This window comes from Stegodyphus dumicola, chromosome 5 (assembly GCF_044657685.1).
Source record: "Stegodyphus dumicola isolate Sdum_Otavi_A_Nest chromosome 5, ASM4465768v1".
Classification (NCBI taxonomy): Eukaryota; Metazoa; Arthropoda; class Arachnida; order Araneae; family Eresidae; genus Stegodyphus; species Stegodyphus dumicola.
The window spans coordinates 207,995,177-208,019,549 of record NC_140772.1 but is presented as its reverse complement, the minus strand read 5'-3'; the positions used below and the strand labels follow the sequence as shown (position 1 = coordinate 208,019,549).

Sequence of the window (24,373 nt, the reverse complement as noted above, 5' to 3'; positions counted from 1 at the left end):
GTTCCGATTACGCATTATTTTGTGTGAGGGAAATGAGAGATCATGAGATATGTCATGTGACTTTAATGGACGAATTACAGTTCTTTAATCGGAAAAGGAGGGAAAATCTGGAAATTTTGTATTTAGCTTTATTCTGTGTTGTGTGAAACAGTGTTGGTTAATTTTTGGATCCCATGGCCCTATCTAAAGTGAATTCGAAATGGGTATTTAGTGAGATTGAAAGGGGTAGTAATAAGTGTTTTTTTAAGGTTGTGCGAGATAGAAGTAAAGACTGCTTATTAAGTTTTATTAAGTCTGCTTGGAGGATGAAGGTTTTGAACATCTTGCTGTGAACTATAAGTATGATTTTAAAGATCCTGAAACAGGCGCACATACGATTGCTTTTTATTTAGTGGAGGAAATAAGAAAAGTGTATCCGCCACGTAATCAAGATTCTGAAGAAGATTAGGTAAGTTAGTATTTTTAATTATTTGAGGATATTATTTTTATGCATTGTTCTAAATGTAAGGAGTAAATAAAGTAATATGGTATTATTAGAAAATTGTTATTAGCAATGATTTAGTTTAAAGTAATTAGGATTGTAAGCTAATTTTTATTAATTTAATGCATGTGCTTATTTGTATTTTAAGTAGTGTTTTTGAATTTAATTATATTTTAATTAAATGACAGTTATTTTGTGAATTATATGTTTGTAGGAATTTGGTATACGTTTGAGTGGAAGTAAATGTGTATGGAAATAATTTAAATATTTGACACTAAGTATTTGTAACCATTTGTAATGTTTGCAGTATGAATTCGTTGGTGACATTTATAATATAATAGATAATTTAGAGGTAAAAGTTTTTGGATATTTTATTTTATACGTGGAAATGTTCATCTTTGGAAAGGGTATATACTTCTTCGCAATCAGGTAATTTCATATATGTTCTTTTTACCGGATTTAAAGATTCAGAAAATTGTCATGCATTTTCGTGAAATTTTTCTAATTTATGAGAAAAAAGCAGTGTACATGGATATAGTGAAGAGTGTGCGCAATGCCATTTTTGTGCAATTCTGGGATGTTTTTTTAAGTAAAAATAAGTCAACGTGTACATAGTGATATTTTAATTAAATGATAGTTATTTTGTGAATTTTATGTTTGTAGGAATTTGGTATACGTTTCAGTTGAAGTAAACGTGCATGGAAATAATTTAAATATTTGACACTAAGTATTTGTAACCATTTGTAACGTTTGCGGTATGAATTCGTTGGTGACGTTTTATAATATAATACAGTCAAAAGTCGTTAATTCGGACACCCATAATACAGAATGATCTATAATCCGGACCTCAAAGCTACAAATTTTCTGGTCCATCTATTTGACGCATGCGCGTAAGACCTTTACGCCTGCGAATACGCGTGTGCAAAATACTTTTACGAATGCGCGTTTAATGTATAACGGACGGTATAAGCTAAGCTAAAATTATCTAATTCAGTTAATGTTGCAGATTGCATTGTTCCTTTCTGCGAGCATCTCTCCAGGACCGGGGGCTTTTTTGCTACTAAGCCTAAATCCATGAAATCTCCGAAGTATCAACGCATTGTTTAATAATACTCTATAGAGTATTTAAATGGCTTATGCTTTATAGATATTTATATATATATACTTTAATTACCTTATTTCTTGTTTAAATGCATATTTTACACATTTTATTTTAATTACTCACCATTTTATGACTTTTAACATTATACATCTGAAAACTAAATACATTACTTAAAATTCTCTTTTCGTATGAAAAATTTTAACACAGGGATCTACACACAGTCCTACGTTACATTCCTTGAACTCGTAATAACTCATTTGCCGTTTTGGAGGATTTTTCCGTGAATGTGAACAAACGAAGCATCGTCGTCTCATTTTCTTATCAGTCTCTTCTGAACAAAGTTTTGGAAAATGTTTTTCAGTTAATCTTTCAGAATCAATATCTGAAACATTTTGCATCATTTCTGCTATTTCATGCTCTGTTAAACATTTTCGACGCTTCGACATTGAAACGGTAAAAACAGAAAGAATTCACGTCTAACAAGATCTAATTATTTTCTAAAAACTGAACTGTAAACCAAAATACTCAACGCTTTAGCGCATATAAAACTTCTACTTACAAAAAACAACTACCACGTGCGAATAAAGTGCGTTTTAAGTCATTAAGACTATTTAACTGTAAGATTACGTCATTTTTTCTCTTCTTGGCGCCTTGCATGGCGCAGATGTTCATTACAGCAACCCTGTAAACGCTTACTCAGTTTTTTTTTATTGCTGTTGTTATTAGTAGTAAGTCATCGCTTGAAAGATGGCACGCATTTGATTAAAGTTGTTGAATAAAATATTTAGTACAGTCCACTTCTAGTTAATTTGAAATTGTTGTATAACAACGCACGCATCGCATGAACACTTTATGGTTCGCCGAGCCGGAGGTAAAAGATATCGTTGCTAAAATTAACTTTTTAGAACATTTAGAATACTTTCGTTTGGTTGTATTACGCATAACTTCATATAGAGTGTTTGGAATGCTTTCGTTTTCGTGTGGATTACGCAATTAAGATTGAATACTGTGTCATCGTTCATTTCCGGTGTTGCTGTCGAGAAATCTGCAATCACGGTAAGTGATAAATTATTTATTTGTTCATGATGAGTGAATTGAAAGCGATTAAAGCTAACAAAAAAAGTTTAAAATGCAGTATCAGAAAGTTTGAAAATAAGGTAAATTCTACAGTGGATGAAGCAGATATTTCCTTATTGGAGTTATACGAATCAAAAATATTAGAATTTAAAAAGGAATTAAGTAACATTTTCGATTATTTATTTGCACATTGTGAAGAAAAGGACACTGACGAATTCATTAAGGAAAAGGAAAATGTAGTAGATAATCTCGATGAAATTCATTTGAAAATTAAAAGAAAAATTTCTGAGATCCGTTCTCAAAGGAATAGCTGCTCAAATGAAAACGGTTCGAGTAAAGACATAATTGTTTCGGATATAAAATTGCCTAAATTGTCTCTTCCAGTATTTAGTGGGAAAATCGAAGAATGGATTGAATTTGAGGATTTATTTTCCGCAGCTGTGCATAAAAATAGCAAATTAACTAATGCGCAAAAATTGCAATATTTAAAGAGTTCGTGTAAGGCAGACGCTTTAAATATTATTCAGTCCATTCCAATTTCAGATTCGAATTATGACATAGCATGGAATCTGTTGGTTGATCGCTATTGCAACAAAAAAGATTTGATCAATTCTATCATAAAGAAATTAATTTCTATACCTCAAACGAGTGATTCTACTTCGTCGCTTTTAAAATTTATCGATAAGGTGCATGAATGTTTACGATCCTTGGAAGCATTGGAGCAAAAGGTGGAAGAATTTTCAGACACGTTAATTGTTTATTTATTAGTTGAAAAGTTGGATAGAAATACTCGGTGTTGGCGGGAAAGGTCACTTAAAAAAGACGAGATAGGAACGGTTAAACAACTGACATGTTTTTTGAAGGAACACGCTTGCACCCTATCACATTACAAACCTCCGCATGGGGAATCGAAACGTTCATTTAATACCAAAGCTCTTACATCACTTTCGGAAAATTCAAAAAATTGTCCTTATTGTAAAGCTGATTGTTGAAATGTGCGCAATTCTTAAATCTAACAGTCAAGAAACGATTGGAATTTGTAAAGACAAAAAAACTATGTTTCAATTGTTTATCTTCGGTCCACACAATCAAGGACTGTAAAAGTTCTAATACATGCAGAAAATGTCAGAAATTTCACAATTCGCTCTTACATTTTGATCGAAATGAAGAAAATTTCGATAAAGCAAATAGCACATCGAATCAGATCACAAACAAGACTAATAAATTAAGCAGTAATCTTTCTCCAAATGCTGATACATTTACTCCAATGGCAAGCAGCCAAAAGGTTAGTGACACTAATGAAACCAACCAAGCAAAGTCCATTAACGGTACTGCGCTGAATATTTCCAGTTCTTTTAATAAACAAGTTCTACTTTCAACTGCAATTATTTTCGTTAAGGGTAATGATGGAAAATTTATTTCGCTGAGAGCCTTGCTGGATTCCGGTTCTCAAAATAATTTCATTACTAAAGAAGGTGCTGAGTTATTGAATTTGAAGAAAAGAAAAATAAACGCTTCTATTTCAGGTATCAATGGTACAGTTATGGGTGTTAAGGAAAAAGCTATAGCAACCATTGCTAACGCTACAAGAGATTTTATTCGTACCTTACAATTTTTTGTTGTTCCAAAAATAACTCGGGTAACGCCTGCTAGATATATAAACATTTCTGATGTTAAGCAGTTGCAACTCATTGGTTTAGCTGATCCAGAGTTTTATAAACCTGGTCAAATACATGTTTTATTATCTAACGAAATATTTTTTGATTTACTGGGAACAAATAGAATAAATATGCAAGACCTGATTCTCCATCAGTCAGTTTTTGGATACATCGTTAGCAGGTCAGTGCGCATGCCGCAGCAAGGCAGTGTTGATAATTTTTGTGGGTTTGTGGAAAATGGAGATAATTTATCTGACAACATGAGAAGGTTTTGGAAGATTGAAGGTATTAATGAAGCAAAAAAAGTGAAAAGTCAGGAAGAGGAATTTTGTGAACAGCACTTTCTTCGTACACACACGAGGCAAGATGATGGCAGATATGTAGTGGAAATGCCAATTAAGGAGGAAGGACTTAGCCTTTTAGGGGAATCGAGAGAAAACACTAGCAAAAGACTGAATTATCTACTTAAACACTTCACTCGCAATCCCGCAATGAAACACTTATACGAAGATTTCATTAAGGAATATAATAAATTAGGCCATTCTGAAGAAATTGATGAAGGGGATAGCTCTAGTTTCTCATATTATCTTCCTCATCATGGGGTTTTCAGACCCGAGAAACCTAGCACTAAACTTAGGGTAGTGTTCGATGCCTCTGCTCCTACGACTACTGGAATTTCGTTAAATGATATTCTACTGAATGGAGGGTTAGTTCAAGACGAACTATTTGATATTATTTGCAGATTTCGAACGCATAAAATTGCCTTCACAGCAGACATTGTAAAAATGTATCGTCAGATTTTGATTAAAGAACATCAAAGAGATTTATTACGCATCTTATGGAAGAGTAATGAAGAAGAACCAGTTAAGGTCTATAGACTGAAGACTATAACTTACGGTACTTCCAACGCACCATATCTAGCAACATGCACACTTAATCAATTAGCAGAAGACGAGAAAAACAATTTTTCGTTAGCAGCGCCAATAGTACAAAGGGATTTTTATGTCGATGACGTACTCACAGGAGCCCATACTCTAATAGAGGCTAAAGAATTACAGTCGCAATTGATTAACCTATTATCACGTGGAGGAATGCGTCTGCACAGATGGTGTGCTAATCATCCTGATCTTTTGCAGTTTCCGGATGGACAAGAGGAATATTCTTTCAGTAATTTCGATGATGATCAGAGCATCAAAACTTTAGGATTATTATGGAATCCAAAGATAGATTGTTTTTCGTACAAATCAACCATCAAGAAACCAACTACTTACACAAAGAGAACAGTGTTGTCTGATATTGCTCGCATTTATGATCCATTAGGACTGCTTGGTCCAGGGATAACAAAAGCAAAAATCTTCATCCAAAGACTTTGGTTATTGAAGCTTGATTGGAACGATCCGCTACCCGAAAGGATAATTAAGGATTGGCAACTTTTTATTGATTCAATGCAATCTATCAACAATTTGAAAGTCAGTAGATATGTTTTACAGGATAGTTTTTCTGAGATACAAATTCATGGATTCTCAGATGCATCAGAACACGCATACGGAGTAGCCATCTATTTACGCTGTAGAAGTGACAATAATTTATCTTCACATTTGCTTTGCAGCAAGTCTAGAGTAGCTCCACTAAAACCGCTGACAGTACCTCGACTGGAACTCTGCGCAGCTGTACTGCTAGCACAGCTTGTTGCAAAGGTGGTGCCTTTATTGAAATTGGACCTCAGTAAAATATGTCTGTGGTGTGACTCAACCATAGTGTTAGCATGGCTTCAGAATCCCCCGCATGTACTAAAAAATTTTGTTGCTAATCGAGTGTTGCAGATCCAAGAGCTAACACATACATGCCAATGGAATTATGTGCGTTCAGAGGAGAACCCGGCAGACCTTATTTCCCGAGGACTGAATTTTGACAAGCTGCATGATGTTGATCTGTGGTGGAAAGGTCCTCCATTCTTGAGTGAAGGTGTCATACCTAACAAGAACATTGACTTTGAACAATTAGAAAAAACAGAGACATTTTCTAATGAACTGAGAAAAAGAACTGACATTGCTTGTTTATGCACTTTGCCTTCAAAATTTATTGATAATGTCCTAGATATCACTAACAATTATTTAAAATTATTATGTGTTGTTAATTATATTTTCAGGTTCATTTGGAACTCTAGGTGTGCAAAAAAGAAAGGAGCACAGAGAAGAACAGGAGGAGTAAGTTCAAAAGAGTTAAATGAGGCAGAATCCTTTTTAGTAAGAGAGGTTCAAAAATGTAGTTTTTATTCAGATTACAACTCCCTCGCACAAGGTAAACCCGTTAATAATAAAAGTAATTTACTTTCTTTGAACCCTTTTTTGGATGCAAATAATGTAATGAGAGTAGGAGGCCGATTACAAGGGGCCAATGTAATGTTTTCACAAAAACATCAAATAATTTTGCCTGTTAAATGCAACTAACTAAGCTGATTGCTGAGCATTATCATCGGAAATATTTACACGTAGGTTTGCAAGCATTATTGTGTTTTATGAGACAGAAATTTTGGCCATTACAAGGTAGGAATTTAACTAGAAAGATTACCCATGAATGTATAATTTGTAGTAAAAATAAACCAGTCACTATCGAACAAATTATGGGGTCATTACCTGCAGAGCGCGTAAATCCAAGCTCACCCTTTAATCATGTCGGCACCGATTTTTGCGGTCCATTTCTTATTAGGTACAAGGGACAGAGGAAAGGAACTCTTCATAAGGTATATTTAGCTCTTTTCATTTGCCTTATAACAAAGGCAGTGCATCTCGAACTAGTGAGTGATCTCACCACTGACGCATTTATTGCCACCTTAAAGAGATTTATTGCTAGGCGCGGAAAATGCTCAATCATTTTCTCAGACAATGCAAAAAACTTCGTTGGCGCAAATGCCGAATTGCAAGGAATTAACAATTTAATTAGAAATCCTGACAAAAAATTAGCAGATTGTTTAGGTGAAGAAGGAATAGTATGTAAGTTTATTCCCCCACGGACACCTAATTTTGGTGGACTATGGGAATCTGGAATAAAATCCGTGAAATATCACTTAAAGCGGATTGTAGGTAATGTAAGGTTGACTTTCGAGGAGTTATTAACTGTAGTAACTCAGATAGAGTCTGTTTTAAATTCTCGTCCTATTACTCCCTTATCTTCCGATGTAAACGATTTAGAGGCATTAACACCAGGTCATTTTCTCATTGGAAGACCCTTGAATGCTGTAGTAGAACCCGAATTAATTGATATACCTGAAAACAGACTCTCAAGATGGAAACGAACTACCAGATTTGTCCAGTTGATATGGAATCGTTGGCATATGGACTATTTAAACACACTACAACAGCGTTCAAAATGGAAGGAAGAACAAACGAATATTAAAATAGGTATGCTAGTACTAGTTAAGGAGGATGAGCTTCCTGTCTGTAGATGGGTGTTAGGGCGCATTACAAGAATTTTTCCTGGAGTTGACGGTAAGGTTAGAGTAGTAGAAATACAGACAGCAAAGGGCATCATTAAGCGTGGAATTACAAAAATTGCAATTTTACCCCAAGAAGAAGCTTCCTAAGTTAGTTAAGTGTTAGCTTATTATTATAAAACTTGTATTGTACATTGTATTGTGTATAAAATTTTGTATTGAAAATTGAATATTATTATATTGAATTAAGAGATGTTATTCGTATTGCTTTATTGTATAAGGCATAATTGTACAATTTTGTAGGTTATTATGAGTATTATCGAACGAAATTATTGAAGTAACCCTTCAATGCCGGGGGGTATGTTAAGTCATTAACACTATTTAACTGTCAGATTACGTCATTTTTTCTCTTCTTGGCGCCTTGCATGGCGCAGATGTTCATTACAGCAACCCTGTAAACGCTTACTCAGTTTTTTTTTATTGCTGTTGTTATTAGTAGTAAGTCATCGCTTGAAAGATGGCACGCATTTGATTAAAGTTGTTGAATAAAATATTTAGTACAGTCCACTTCTAGTTAATTTGAAATTGTTGTATAACAACGCACGCATCGCATGAACAGTGCGATTTAAAGAGACGTCATAAATCACGCCATTCGGAAACATTTAGTTCCCCGTTTGTTTATATAATCAAAAACACGTGTATGTGAGTCATGCTTCTCTCATTTCGAGTAGGTCTAATGTACATGTATCTGAAACCATATGGATATACAGTGCCATCTTGTGGCAGAAATTATAGTTTGAAAAACGTTCCAAGGTACTGGCACAAATACGTGACAGTCGGTAGAAAACGCAACAATGCTCTGGCACGCCTGCGTGTCGGCCAGTAGATAAGTGTGTTCGTTGCTGGCACGTATACGTGACAGTCGGCGCGAAGAGGTTAATCTTCGAATTGGATCTGGCTTATTATTTTTCGCAGACTGTTAGAGCAATTTTATAAAAGTAAGCTTGAACTTTCGATTATGTCAAATAGAATTTCTGATATATATTTACTTATATGTAAAGGATCAACAAAGCAAAAGTATGTTTTGAAGTCCATTAAACAAAAAGTGGATATGCATATCCTTTGTTTATCTAAACTTTAACGTTTATCTAAACTTTGTTTATCTTTAACGCAGTGGCGCACAATGAATTCGATGTTGATCTGTCAGCACTATCCTTATCTTCAGAGCAGATGTTTTTATTTTATTTGGCTTATAATTCCTTACTAAATGTAGTATTTCATCTCGATGTACTCCGTCTTTGATATGATTTTAATCAAATTCCTCGTCATTATAATTCGTTTCCGATAACGAAGAAAGTAACAGAGGTTATTGAAAACGAAAAAATTTCGATTGACAAATTAGTCGGTAGACACAGCAATTATAGGACTTGAACAGCGGAACTTTGTAACTGAACAAGAAATGATGTCTGTTTATAGAATTAAAGAGAATGTATTATCACATAAAAAACAAAGCAACTAAGACAACTTACACTGAAAGAAATGTTTAATAAAGTAAACAAATAAATATTAAGCTTTTTTTTTTTAAATTTTGATACCCTTTAGATCATAATTGTTCTTTATTTCATAAATTACGGTTTCATATTTTTAATTTTATAATTTCTGCATGCCATCTTACCAGATTTAAACTGATGATCTATAATCCGGAAAAATCGATAATCTGTCTCCGAAGTCCCAACGAGTCCGGATTAACGACTTTTGACTGTAGATAATTTAGAGGTAAAAGTTTTTGGATATTTTATTTATTTTATACGTGGAAATGTTCATCTTTGGAAAGGGTATATACTTTTTCGCGATCAGGTAATTTCATATATGTTCTTTTTACCGGATTTAAAGATTCACAAAATTTTCATGCATTTTCGTGAAATTTTTCTAATTTATGAGAAAAAAGCAGTGTACATGGATATGGTAAAGAGTGTGCGCAATGCCATTTTTGTGCAATTCTAGGATGTTTTTTTAAGTGAAAATAAGTAGACGTGTACTTGGTTTATGTGTATGGGCTATTCTGAAAAACGCGCAAGGAGTTTGCGATTGTGCACTTTTTCCCAATTTTGCAGTTAATATTTGTCATGATTAAGAAGTTTTGTTACATAAAATTTCTAGCATAAGTGTAATTCGGCTAGTAGATTGTTGGAAAAAGTGTTCAGTAAATAAAAAGAAAAGAAACATGGGTTGATCTTTACAATATGGTAACTGGTAGTTTGGCGACATTTTGGAGGCGATAAAGGTTACTACCTGGGACTTTCGTAATAATGTGAGCAGTACTCAGTTCCGATTACGCATTATTTTGCGTGAGGGAAATGAGAGATCATGGGATATGCCATGTGATATTAATGGACGAATTACGGTTCTTTAATCGGAAAAGGGGGGAAATCAGGAAAAAATGTGGAAATTTTGTATTTAGCTTTATTCTGTGTTGTGTGAAACAGTGTTGTTTAATTTTTGGATCCCATGGCCCTACCTAAAGTGAATTCGAGATGGGTATTTAGGCATTGCGATAAAGAGAAGTTTGCTTTTTATTTAGCGGAGGAAGTATGGAGGAAAAATTCGCAGCAAAAATCTTTCAATAATTTTATTGAATGAATTAGAAAAGTGTATCCGCCACGTAATCAAGTTCTGAAGAAGATTAGGTAAGTTAGTATTTTTAATTATTTGAGGATATTATTTTTATGCATTGTTTTAAATGCAAGGTGGAAAGGAATTTGGTATTATTGGGAAAATTGTTATTAGCAATGATTTAGTTTAAAGTAATTAGGATTGTAAGGTAATTTTTATTAATTTAATGTATGTGCTCATTTATATTTTAAGTAGTGTTTTTGAATTTAATTATATTTTAATGAAATGATAGTTATTTTGTGAATTTTATGTTTGTAGGAATTTGGTATACGTTTAAGTTGAAATAAACGTGCATGGAAATAATTTAAATATTTGATACTAAGTATTTGTAATGCTTGCGGTATGAATTCGTTGGTGACGTGTATAATGTAATAGATGATTTAGAGGTAAAAGTTTTTGGATATTTTATTTATTTTATATGTGGAAATGTTCATATTTGTAAAGGGTAAATACTTTTTCGCGATCAGGTAATTTCAAATATGTTCTTTTTACCGGGTTTAAAGATTGAGAAAATTGTCATGTATTTTCGTGAATTTTTTCTAATTTATGAGAAAAAAGCAGTGTACATGGATATAGTGAAGAGTGTGCGCAATGCCATTTTTGTGCAATTCTGGGATGTTTTTTTAAGTAAAAATAAGTCGGCGTGTACATGGTTTATATGTATGTGTTATTTTGAAAAACGCGTAAGGAGTATGGTATTGTGCACTTTTTCCCAATTTTGCAGTGAATATTTGTCATGATTAAGGAGTTTTGTTTGATAAAATTTCTAGCATAAGTGTAATTCGGCTAGTAGATTGTTGGAAGAAAAGTTCAGTAGATAAAAAGAAAAGAAACATGTCTTTACTTCGTGAAGACAAAATGGCGGCGGGGAAAAAAAAAATAGAGGGTTGCTGTAGGAGAGTTGGTCGCCAAAAAATCGCCAAGTTACCATAATGTAAAGATCAACCGAAACATGTCTTTACTTCGTGAAGACAAAATGGCGGCGAAAAAAAAATAGAGGGTTGCTGTAGCAGAGTTGGTTGTCAAAAAATTGCCAAGTTACCATAATCCAAAGATCAACCAACCATTTCGAAATCATATAATACTCCACTTAGGAATGATGGGTACGTTTTTCTGCTTGAACAAAGGAGAACAATTTGAGTAGCTCTACATTTTCTCATTACTGTGTCTTCTAAAAATAGATTATCCCAAATACCATGAAAAACAAGTGATTAAAACCACAGGGTTGTGACATTGACAGCTCAAAAGCGCATTGTTATAAAACAGCATCAGACGTTCCTTGTGCAAGCTCTGCAATGATTTCTTCTAATTAGGATTAACTTTTTGCACACCTTCCCTATTATTAAAATTATTACATCAATATATTTTATTCTATTATTTCATGTTTTCATGAAGACAAACTAAAATATAACATTAAAAGTTAAATTTATTTTAGTAATAAAAATTATGAGAAAATTAAAATTTCTTACAGCTTTTTTAGATCTAGTAGCTACAATATATCTGAGACAGGTTATAATAACACGCCAAATAATGATTATTGAAGTCAAACATGCTGATTCTTGTTATTTGACTTCTCCAATAACATCTAAGGCAGTTTGGGAAATAGGTGAAAGGTAGTTAGCCCTTAAAAATATACTTGAAAATATTAAAATGCGTAAAATTTTAGGGAATTAGTCTAGTTCATTGATGACATGCTATTGTTGAGAGAAGAAGGCATTTTAGGGGAAATTATAATTGTATCACAGTTGGGCTTGGTAGGGCCATGGCTGAATTTAAGCCCTACAAATAATTAAATATGATAGGTTTTATTCAATGAAAATGCTACGCTTGCTCCCTGTCTTTCTGAACTCATCACACAGTTCTCTTCTTTAAGATGCCTAACTTTAGATGACAATGCAGAATGTGAGGGGAATGTGATAAAGGAGGACTTTATAATGCCTGGTCTTCCTAAGAAATATGACTATGTGACTAGTACTCCTAAGAACACAATACTGAAAGTCACCAACAGTCATATTCTTTACGTCAACAACTTCATAAACAACTAAAAGTAAGTAGAAGTTTATAATGATCAACGAAGAAATTTTTCACCATATTAATAGAGAAAGAGTACATAAGTAATTAAATTTCTTCATTTAGGACATCAGATACTATTATGCTAACTTTGCTCTTCACAAAATTTATAAGCATAGAATCTCTTCTAATATATTAGCCTTTTATATAGAATGCACCATATTAACATTAGTAAAATAAATTCTGTAACTAGTGCAAATGAGAGGGAGTTGATATCATTGTATGCTACAAAATATATAAATAGGGGAGAAGGTTGAATTCATTAAATGTATATAAAGATTAGAAAATTACATGCAGCATTAAAACTTTCAATCAAAGAATACTCATCAAAGATTTGAAATTAAAGTGACAATATATAACGAATAATAATCTGGGGAAAGTGCAGAATCGCCCAAAGAATTGCACATACTCGGTATCCACGTACATATCGACCTATTTTCAATTAAAAAAAATCCCAGAATTGCACAAAAATGGCATTGTGCACTTTCTTGACTTTATCCATGTACACATCAATCTATTTTCACTTAAAAAGTCAAAGAAAATTGACAAAAATCCAATTCTTCTTACTCTGTAAAAAGCGCCAAACAAATAAGTGGGCGATTTTGTACTGTAGCCAATAATCTTAAACTAATACAACAATTAAACACTACGAAAAGGCAGTAATAAATTGCAAGCAATTTCATTCTTAAATGCAATTACTAGATGTCAATCTAAAAAGTAAAAATTTTTCAAATTCACAATATGGCATAAAATTAAAAAATTGTTTATATATATATGCAAATAAAACATATACCGATAAAATTAAAATCTTTTCAATAAATTTCAGAACAATACAATATGGGCAGAAACTGAAAACGATTATTTTAAAAACTTACCCAGTGAAGGTAGCAAGGAAGAAAAGATATAATACAACTTAATGAATATCAAGAAACATTTATTAATCTAAAATGCTAAAAAATAATGCAATAACATTAAACAAGAAAAAATTACTAAAAAAAAAAATAAGTATGAGTAAAATGACATAGTAAAATAAGCAATAATCGCTTTTACAAGGGCATGGCGGAGGGAGGGATTAAACGCATGAAACTGCAATCTGAACAGCTATGATTGCTTAAAGATCTGTCATAACTCCTAAAAGACACTCTTTAATAGTTTAGAGAGAACCAGATATTTAACATGTAAACAAAAGTTATGACATACCATGCGTCCATTCGTATTAGCTCATCTGGACCTCCTTTCTTCGTACGACGAGCTGCTTTTGCTTTCAAAGCTTCCTTATATTTTGAAAACACATATGACCATTGTGCCGGCGTTGCTTTAGTAAAAAATTCAAGCGTTGTATCATTAACAGTAGCCATACCGAACTCGTTCAGAAATGAGCAGCGGGCCGATTATAATATCCCATTAGATTAATAACAAAAATCGATTCACATCTATCTAGCCGAGGAAGTACCAGTTGTTTTTCTTCTAAAATAATATTAAAGATCAATGCCAAAAAAAGAATGTACACAAATTTGCGATTTTTTTCTTTCTGTCACAGTAATAGTAGTTACCACATTTAAAATTCCTGATTTTAAGAAAGATTGCATCGTAGCTTCAAGATCTGCAATCATTACAAAAAAATTCCCTGAATTTTTTCGTGATATTCTGCACAGGTATTTGACTTTAAAGGCGGACTTTGACCAAAGAATGGTTAAACAATTTTTTGCTTTGACAAAAGTATTAAAACATAATGCTGAAAAAAAGAGCTGTAATTTCGTACAAAACTACTAGGTGGGAGAGACCGAAAGTATATCTTGCTACTAACTAAATGCAGAAAAAAGACACCAGTCTTGTGTTCAGGTTAATCAATTTACCAATTTTACCTTTTTTGGTGGATATTACGAGACAGTCAAGTCAAAGTTTTCATCTTTCCAGTCCTTTAATGAATTTTTTCTCTCCAGTACTTTTTCATTATAGTTTAAAATTAGAAATTAAGTGGCATTAATAGCGAAAGTTTACGGCACACATAATCCATACCATTAATTTAGTTTTTGTTTCACATTTTCCGTAGAAACTGCCAGTGAGCTTAAAGCGAGCTAATTGGCACGCAAGTTCACTTGAGTGCATCGAATATAATAAAGCGCTCAACCACTACATGCTTGAGAAGCTTCATGTGAAAACCAAAAGCGGGTTAAGGCAAGGCCAACTAGATATCTACTTATCTATAGATAGTGGGCCTTGGTTAAGGCAGGACATGATATTTCTAATCTATGGGATAAGCGGCTGGCGGACCAGTAGGCAGCCAGGGGATCCGTAAAAAACACAGTTATTTAGAAGGATATTTTTTAAAAAAAGAAGGATAATAAATTAAGATTATTCAATACAATTAGTTTAATCAAAAATATATTCACTAATTTTATTTTGAAAGAACAAATCGAAAAAGATATTATTATAGTTTGTAAAGTAATCAATATATGTATTTAAACTTGACTACTTCTTTTCTTATGATTTTCAATACATTTTTAGCCCAAAGAGGCAATTTGCCCAGAAGGTATATTAATTTCGTTTTGGCATTTTGCGTTGATTCACTATAAATGGTGAATCACTTTTTAAATTGTTGCTACCAAATATTAGAGCTCTGCATTATATAAGAAATTAAATAATGAAGAATCTGCTTGAGTGTATGTATGTTTCTAGGATTGTTATAAAACAACGGTACCTAAAATTATTAAATTTTGAATAACGTACGTCTCCACCAGAATAAGAGCATAGAGGCCCACATTTGGTTTTTGTTTTATTACCTATAGCATATTTTGTAGAGCACTTATGAGTTTTTGATTAAGAAATTCAACGATTTGAAAGCCAGCAACGGCAACACTCTACGGGAAAAAAAAAATCTTATCACCAGCGCGCGAGACTGTGTATCGGAAATTCTAAAGATATGGTGTTAAATATTTTGTGATATTGCTGTTGAATTAAATTTTATGGTTTAAGTGCGAAGAATATGATATTTAATAAATAAAAGTAACACACAAAACGTTAAAAAAACGCCCAGTTGGGAGTAATACAAAATCTGAAAGCTAAGCTTTCAAAGGTTTTTTTCCACCCTCTTGTTCAACGGCAAAGCCGGTTTTTAATTTTAATATTAATAAAACATAGTGTTGGAATTTGGGGTTAGCAATGCTAGTTTTAAGCCACATTTAATTGAATAAAAAGTTTTTAGAATTAAGATTATCGTATTCAATCATCTAGAAAATTTATACAGTATAAAGTCTTTAATCCAGACGTCCATAATCCGAAATTATCTATAATCCGGACTTCAAAGCTACAAACTTTAATGTGTTTACGCATGCGCATAATACCTTTACGCATGCGCGTTTGATGTATAACCGAAGGCATAAGCTAGGGTAAAATTATCTATTTCAGTTAATGTTGCAGATTGCGTTGTTCCTTAACCTTCTAATTGGATCCGGCTTATTATATTTTTCAGACTGTTACAGCAATTTTATAAAAAGTAAGCTTGAACTTTCGATTATGTCAAAAAAGTTTCAATTCTAGAGCTACCAAAGGATCTACAAAGCGAAAGCATGTTTCGATGTCCATTAAACAAAAAGTGGTATTGCTCCAAAAAAATGGATAAAGGCATGAAGAAAGTGACAGAGAGGTGATTTGTTTCTCTAACCATTCCGAAATCTGCTTTTACTTTTATGTTGTTTTTTCTGCTCTGCGCAGGGAGGGGGACGTCGCTGCGCGCAATTAACTGGAAGTTCATCTGTCAGCACTATTCTCATCTTCAGGGCAGATGTTTTTATTTTATTCGGCTTATAATTCCTTACTAAATGGAGTATTTCATCTCGATGTACTCCGTCTTTGATATGATTTAAATCAAATTCCTCGTCATTATAAATATCACGAATACACATCAAATAGTTTTCTGGTTGCAATTTTCTAATTTCGACTATGCGTAATGTATGCTTTATGCATGCACGCATTGAAAGAAATGCTTAATAAAGTAAACAAATAAATATTAAGCTTTTTTTGTAAAATTTGATAGCCTTTAGATCATAATTGCTCTTTATTTCATAAATTACGTTTTCATATTTTTAATTTTATAATTTCTGCATGCCATTTACCAGATTTAAACTGATGATCTATAATCCGGAAAAATCGATAATTCGGAATTGCCGAAATCCCGACGACTCCGGATTAAAGACTTTGTACTGTAGTTCATTTAAGTGATTTTGAGCATTACACAAACGACGGTGAAAATATAATACAGTTTTTGGGTTGGCGTCTACATAAGAGAGGGCTTAATTTTTTTAATTAAAAGAGCTGGACTCCAATGCAGGACCACAAGAAATAAGAAACCAATCTTTTTTTTTCTTCATTCATTTACTTTTATATTGTTCAAAGAAATAATTTACGCCTAACAATTTTTTCCGACTTTTTTCTTCATATTTTGTTTTAATTTTGAAAACAAAAGCAGTGGTTTTTTTTTTTTTTTTTTTTTTTTTTTTTTTTTTATATATATATAATTTCTCATGTACTTTCTCATTTATTTTAAACCATATGACAATTATACATTCGAATTTAGAGTCGAAACTCAAAAAAGAATATTTAAGGGGGGAGTCCTAAAATCTTGCAAAATTTATATTTTATTTTGTAATCTATGCCTTTTTATATGAAAAAAATATTTAAACAAAATAGTAATCTGGTAGTTAACGTGTTGCATTCCATATAAGTTCTCCAAAAGTGTCTTTTCGATAATTAAGGAAATTTTTAATAATAATTTGGAAATACATCTTTAGTTGATGAACTAGATTGTTTCCAAAGCAATCCACATTCACCAGAATATTTGCTGAATATTTCTGATACGGTTTTTCTCCAAAGAGCTAGCAGACTTTTAATATTTGCATTTTTTTTATTATCTTATCCTCCCGGCTTCTTGTTTTTATAGTATCTTTAGCAGTTGTCTCTTTGTATATTTTTACTTATTCATTTGTCCTTCTTCCCGTACCTCTGTTCCAAAAAATGAAGAGGAATTTTTCTGATTACATTCTTGCTTTATTGTCTTCTTCCATTGTTGCTTTCCTGAAGAGGAGCCCTTTTCAGTCATCAATGAAGTAAATAATTTCTATTTAGATGTAATGTGAATGTAAGGTAATCTGTTTCATTTTAAATCTATTCCATTTATTCGGTATATTAATTGTCTTTTGTTTGAAATCTGAGGCTCTGTGCAGAGATTTGAAAAGAGACCAGAGAAAATTAAATTTTTAATTAATAATGTTGAAATTTTGTTTTCTGAAAAAATTAATTAGTCCAAAGGGGCTTTGTCCCTGAAGGACTATTGTTTTCGTTTTGCGATTTTGCGTTGAATCACTATAAATGTCCGTTTCACTTTTCAAACTGTTGCCACCAAATGTTATAGTTCTGCATTATATTTGAAAAAATTAAATATTGAAAAATCTGCATAAATGTATGTATAGTTCTTCCATTGGGATAAAACAACGGTACATAGAGCCATCGAATTTTGCATGACGTAATCCTCCTACGAATATGGGCATGTGGAAGACCAAATTTGAAATTTATAATTTGTTTTATTATCGGTTTTATATTTTGTAAAACTTTAACGAATTTTGGAGTAACAAACTCAAAATTTAAAAGCGAGCAACGGCAACACTCTAGGGGGTAAAATTAAAAACTTTTTAGCTTCAGCGGGCACGGAACTGTGTACCGGAAATTCTAAAGATAGGTTCATTTTAAAATTATTTTGCGGCATTGCTACTGAACTGAGTTTTATGGTTTAAGTGCAAAGAACATGATATTTAATAAATAAGGGAACACACAAAACGTTAAAAAAACGCGACTTTGGACGTAATTTAAAATCTGAAACCTTTCAGATTTTTTCTTTTTCCTTTTCTTTTTTTTTTTTTTTTTTTAGATTCATATACAGGGTGATTATAATTAAAGTTTAAGTTTCAAAACGCTATAAAAAAAGAACCACTGATGAAAATGATGTGAAATTTGAAAGGAATGTTATTGAAGAAGGCGGAAAGCGTATGGCAGAAGAAAAAATTTAGTTTCAAAAGGTAGCAACAGATGGCGCTGTAAGCGGCAGAATCACGACTAGAAACTAGAAATGATTCGTCAAACAACGGCTAAGGTGAAAGTTACACATTAAAACGCATTGACAAATTAGAATTGTTGAATAATTTTATTTGCATGACTGTACATATCACATCGAAAGGGACAAATCGGTTTCAAGAGATTTGCGGCGACATACCGCATAAGAACCATTCATCAAAGAAGTTCGGAACTGTCGCGAGACTGGCGCAAAACATGTTCAATATGGTGTCCACCGTTGTGTGCAACATGTTGAAAGCGGCAAACAGCATGTTCCACAACGGATCGCAGTGTCTCCGGGGTGATGTTCAGAATGTCTTGCGAAATGCGTGCCTTTAATTCCGCTAAATTTGCAAATGGAGCACGGAACACAACATCCTTCAGATATCCCCACAGCCAGAAATCACACGGAGTAAGATCAGGCGATCGGGACGGCCAGGCTGTAGGGAAATGACGGCTGATAATTCGAGCATTTCAGAAATGGCGCCTCAGCAGCTGCTTCACGGGATGTGCAATGTGCGGAGGAGCGCCATCTTGCATAAAAATGATTTCATCCACACATCCACGCTGTTGCAGAGCTGGAATCACGTGGCTGCGCAAAAGAGACGCATACCTCTGACCAGTGACGGTTGCGGTAACAGGACCGGAAGCACCCGTCTGCTCGAAAAGATATGGTTGTAGGATGAATGATGCCGTAAAGCCACACCATACCGTGACCTTTTCAGGATGAAATGGTACGGGGTGCGTTGCCAGTGGATTTTTCTGTTGCCCATATTCGACAATTCTGGGTGTTCACGTATCCTGTCAGATGGAAATGGGCTTCATCTGTCCACAAAATTTTCCACGGCCATTCATTATCCACTTCCATGCGAGCCAGGAATACTAACGCAAACGTCTCCCTAGCTGTCAGGTCAGACGGAAGCAACTCCTGCACATGGCCAATTTTGTACGGATAGCATTGCAGGATGTTTCGTACAATTTTCAGCACCGTGCTCGTAGGCCTGTCCAATGTTCGGGTAATTCCTCGTGCACTGCACGGTTGCACAGCACTGGCCGACCCCTCCTGTAATGCTGTGGCCACTTCTTCAACTACCGTCGAATGCACTCGTTTTCTCCCTCTACCAGATTGCACATCAAACGAACCTGTCATTTCGAATTTTTGCATCATTTTCTTTAGACCTACGACACTCATTGGACCAACGCCTTCTTTCATACCCTTCAGTGTCCTGAATTTTTGCAGAGCTACTCTTGAACAATCATCATTCTTGTAATACAGCTTTACCAGCAGAGCGCGGTCCTGCAGTGAAACACCCATGGCGAACGTCTGAGACGCGAAATGAGGAATAGCCTGGTACCTGGCGGCTTTATAACACTGAAATTTAACTAACATTTTAATTTACGTCTTCTTCCGCTTGCAGCGCTATCTGTTGCTAACTTTTGAAACTAAATTTTTTCTTCTACCATACGCTTTCCGCCTTCTTCAATAATGTTCCTTTCAAATTTGACATCAGTTTCATGAGTGGTTCTTTTTTTATAGCGTTTTGAAACTTAAACTTTAATTATAATCACCCTGTACTTTTATATTGTTCAAAGAAATAATTTACGCATAACAACTTTTTCCGACTTTTCTCGTTAATATTTTGTTTTAATTTTGAAAACAAAAGAAGTGTAATTTTTTTTTTAATTTCTCGTGTACTTTCTCATTTATTTTAAACCATATGACAATTATACAATCGAATTTCGACAAGTCAAAACTCAAAGAAGAATATTTAAGGGAGGGGGGGGATCCTAAAATCTTTGAAATTTTATACTAAGCGAAAAGTGGCTGTTTTTTCATTTCCACATGCATACACGGTTCGAAAGCATTTGGGCTAAAAACATTTAAAAACATCATATCTTTAGAATTTCTAACAGACCTCGCGCGCTGGAGATAAAAATGTTTTATTCCGTACAATGTTGCCACTGCTAGCCTTGAGATGATTGAGTTTTTTAATCAAAAAATTTATTAAAGTTACACGGAATAGGAAACAGATAATAAAACAAACTCGAAATTCAAAATGCGGGCTTCCAGGTGCCCATATATGGGTACAGGACTACGTTATTCAAAATTTGATGGCGCTAGGTAACGTTGTTTTTCACAATGCGAGAAATATACCGGGTGGCCATAATTAAACTGACAGTGCTCACAGTGTTCTGTAGCGCGATCTATTTGCGAGAATGACGCCACATTTTGTAGGAAGATTAAACAAGACGGGGGACGAAGGATTCCGCGAAAAAAAATTAGTTCCAAAAGTCACCAATAGGGGAATATTTGGCGCTGTGTAATAGAAAATAGAGTGTTAACAAATGCAAATCAATACGAAATAAAATTACCTTTTATTATGGATATGCCTTATGGAATATGGATATGCCTTACAGTACGGTAATAAGAGAGGAAGAGGTCCACCCGCCTGGCATTGCTGCCTCATGGTTATAAGGACCCTCCTCCATCCATCCACAAACGACGACGTCCAGCGGCCCGGACATGATCCCCGAGCAGGGATATTATTTAAATCACAGGAAACCAAAGATTGATTCCGGTTACATAAACGTTAAGATAAAGAAACCAAAGAAAATCAAAAGTACAGACCTTAAATGGTCACAAAGCTGATACAACATTCAAACAAAAGGAAAGTGAGAAAAACCAAAGAAAACTAAATCAAAATAAAAGTTGTTAGTGTAATATACCAAAAAGAGAAGGAAGATCCAACAAAATTCAAACATACAATTAACATACACATCAAACCATACACTTAGACATAAAAGCACACCCCCAAAAATAATTTTCAGGAAGGGCAAAACCAAACGCGCTACGAGGAATTCCCTAAGAACCGAAGCTAGCCATTCACGAGTTAAACCGACAGAAGGACCACCCCCGATTTGACTGCTGAGACACTAGTTCTCAGCAGTACTATACAGATTATCAATTCAAAATATAGACATTGAACATTAAGTATAGTATAAGAATAGTTAATTTTCCTCTCAGAGATGATTTCATGTTTAAAGCATTTAGTTATACATTGGTTAACACTCCATGAGCTAGCACTATCTGAATACATTATTTGCCTAACAATTACCTGTTAAAAGAAGTGTGTAAGAAACGACACAACACAATAAAATCAAAACTCTTTCGGGTTTATAACAAAATTCAGATCGTATGTTTACAGGCACTTATTGTATCCTACAATGACACAAAATACATAAACTAAACAGCACAATTAAAATTTTCAGAATCCAAAACAAAACTTCACCATCCAAACACAAAACCAAGATTACTCCCTCCATATACATTCCAAACGTCAAATTCAAAATATTAAAATTACAATGTAAATTCATAGAACAGTACAAAGTCAATGAATTATAAAATCAGAAAAATCCATAATTATTAAAACACAAAAAACTCTTATACAATGTTAAAATCCAAAGTTTCCAATAAAATCATTTATAATAAAATTCAAAATGTACATATAAAGTTAAAAGAAATATCAAATTAAAATACCACATTCATTTCTATTTGCATTCATGTAGCCCAGAACGGCCTCCGCGTATTTAGCATATTTTCTCATATCCATATCATGCCTATCTATTATTCCGTGTAAATTTCTCAAGTCCTTAAATATATCACAATAGTAAAAGAAATGATTTGCATCAGCAGGGACTTCACACTTGGGACGCAAGTCCGACTCCTGTAGACCAAATTTTTTCAAATAAGTAGGGAATCTGCCATGACCAGAGAGAAATTGATTTACATCGATATTATCGTAGAGCGACATATGTTTCTTAATCCGTATTTGCTGTAAATTATCTTTATTTCTCTCAGACATAGACCACATGCTATTCCATTTCTTTAAGCAGTCCTCCAACATAACTCCACTGGCGATCCTTTTTGATCCTGGAATCTCAATAAAGTCGGTCAAGTCAGACATAGCAGCCTCCTTGGCCAACACGTCCGCTCTCTCATTACCGACAAAACCCGCATGGGCCTTTATCCAGTGTAATTTAATAGTGGCATTTCCACAAATATATTTATATAATTCCTTTATGTTAAAAATAGTGAAATTTGTGGGGACAGGACGAGATAGAGCCTGCAGCAGAGAAAGACAATCACTATACACATCAACAGTAGAAAAACAAGTAGTTCTAGACTTAATATAAGTTAATGCCTTCTCGAGAGCACAACATTCAGCCTGATACACAGAGTTATAATGATTCATCCTATAACATTCATAGTGAATTTCAGTGCCATAATAAAATATTGCAAAAGCGGCTCCAATTTTCCCGTCTATCCCCGAACCATCTGTATAAATATCAAACATTCCAACTTTAGGGAAATCTTTGTCAAAATCACAAATAATATTACAAGAAGGATGTATAAGTAATCTGTTAAATTTCTCGAATACATGTCTAGTTACCAATGTATCACCATAAAATTTAAAGTCAATATTGCTATTTCTAAGAAGAAACTTATCGTAATACATATTATAAAGAATTGAGAGAGGCGGAGTGCCGGCCAGGATGCATAAAACTTCAGTGGAGACCGTCCTGAAACTACGCGTCATTGCCAAGCACCAGCTCCTTTGAATAACATTCAATTTCAAGCGTATTCTGCAAAGTTCCCCTGCCCTGGAACCCCATGATCCTATGCCATACATAATAATGGGAACAATGACATTTTTATAAATTTCTCGAATTATATTACTCTTCATGTTCAGGGTATACGCAGAAAATGAACGCTTATAAAAAGTTAAAATTTCATTTGTCCTCCTCTGCACAGCTTTAAAATGTTCAGCAAATGTAAGTTTGGAATCAAGGATAACTCCCAAATATTTCAAATCACCAACAAATTTAATCCTTGATCCATTGAATCTTAATTGAGGAGTTCTACATTTCCTGCCGCCCCGAGGAAAGAATAAAGCATTGGTTTTTTCCAGACAAAATTTGAGACCTTCATCTTTCCTCCATTTTTCAAGATATAAAATAGTCTTCTGAAACAATCTTTCTAGCTTTTCCAGAGAGTCTTCTTTTAATAGAACAAGAATATCATCGGCATATGCTACAACCTTAACATCTTCAGGAAAGTCAGATTTAAGCAATTTATTTATGATCAAGTTCCAGAACAGGGGTGCGCTACAGGAACCCTGCGGGCAGCCCTTAAAAATTTCCATCTCAGCATCATCCCTGTCATCCAGGCTAATATCGTTAAACAATATTTTCCTGTTTTCAAAATACGTCTTGTATATTCTAATTATATTGCCCGGAATCTGCAAATCAAACAAAGTCAACAACAGGGAAGACCAGCTTATCGAGTCAAAAGCCGATGAAATATCAAGCGATAAAGCAACAACATGTTTATCAGTCTTGTTCTCTATTATATAATTAGTAACTTCATACAAAGCAGTATCGCTGTTGTGGCAAGGAATAAAGCCATGTTGGTTTGGGCTTATCTTATTTTCCTTCAAAACCCAATACAATATTCTGTTTGCCAATATTTTATCCAATATTTTCCCAAAAAAGTCCAAAAGTACAATAGGACGTTTTATCCCATTCGGCTTTGGAATCATTATAAGTCTTCCCATCTTCCAGGCATCTGGAAAAATACATAATTTAAAACATTTGCTAAAAAGAAGGTGTATAAATTCAGGATAAAAACTGTAAAAAACCTTTATAAAAACAGCATGAATGCCATCTGGCCCTGGAGTACTTTTACTGCGGAGTTCCTGCACTGCCCACAAGAC

The 24,373-nt window shown here is 33.8% G+C and overlaps 1 protein-coding gene across 2 annotated transcripts in view; it reads right to left on the bottom strand.

The window, feature by feature from the left end:
- Positions 1 to 24,373, bottom strand: part of LOC118198061 (uncharacterized) — an 81,517-nt gene that overhangs the window by 41,509 nt on the left and 15,635 nt on the right. The window contains exon 1 of one of the 2 annotated variants that reach the window (XM_085817596.1): positions 13,695 to 13,944. The exons of the other annotated variant lie outside the window; for it this stretch is intronic. Within the exon in view, the coding sequence (XP_085673722.1) occupies positions 13,695 to 13,852 (158 nt within the window). The 5' untranslated portion in view covers positions 13,853 to 13,944. Of the gene's footprint in view, positions 1 to 13,694; positions 13,945 to 24,373 lie in introns of those variants that run through there. 2 annotated transcript variants of the gene reach the window in all.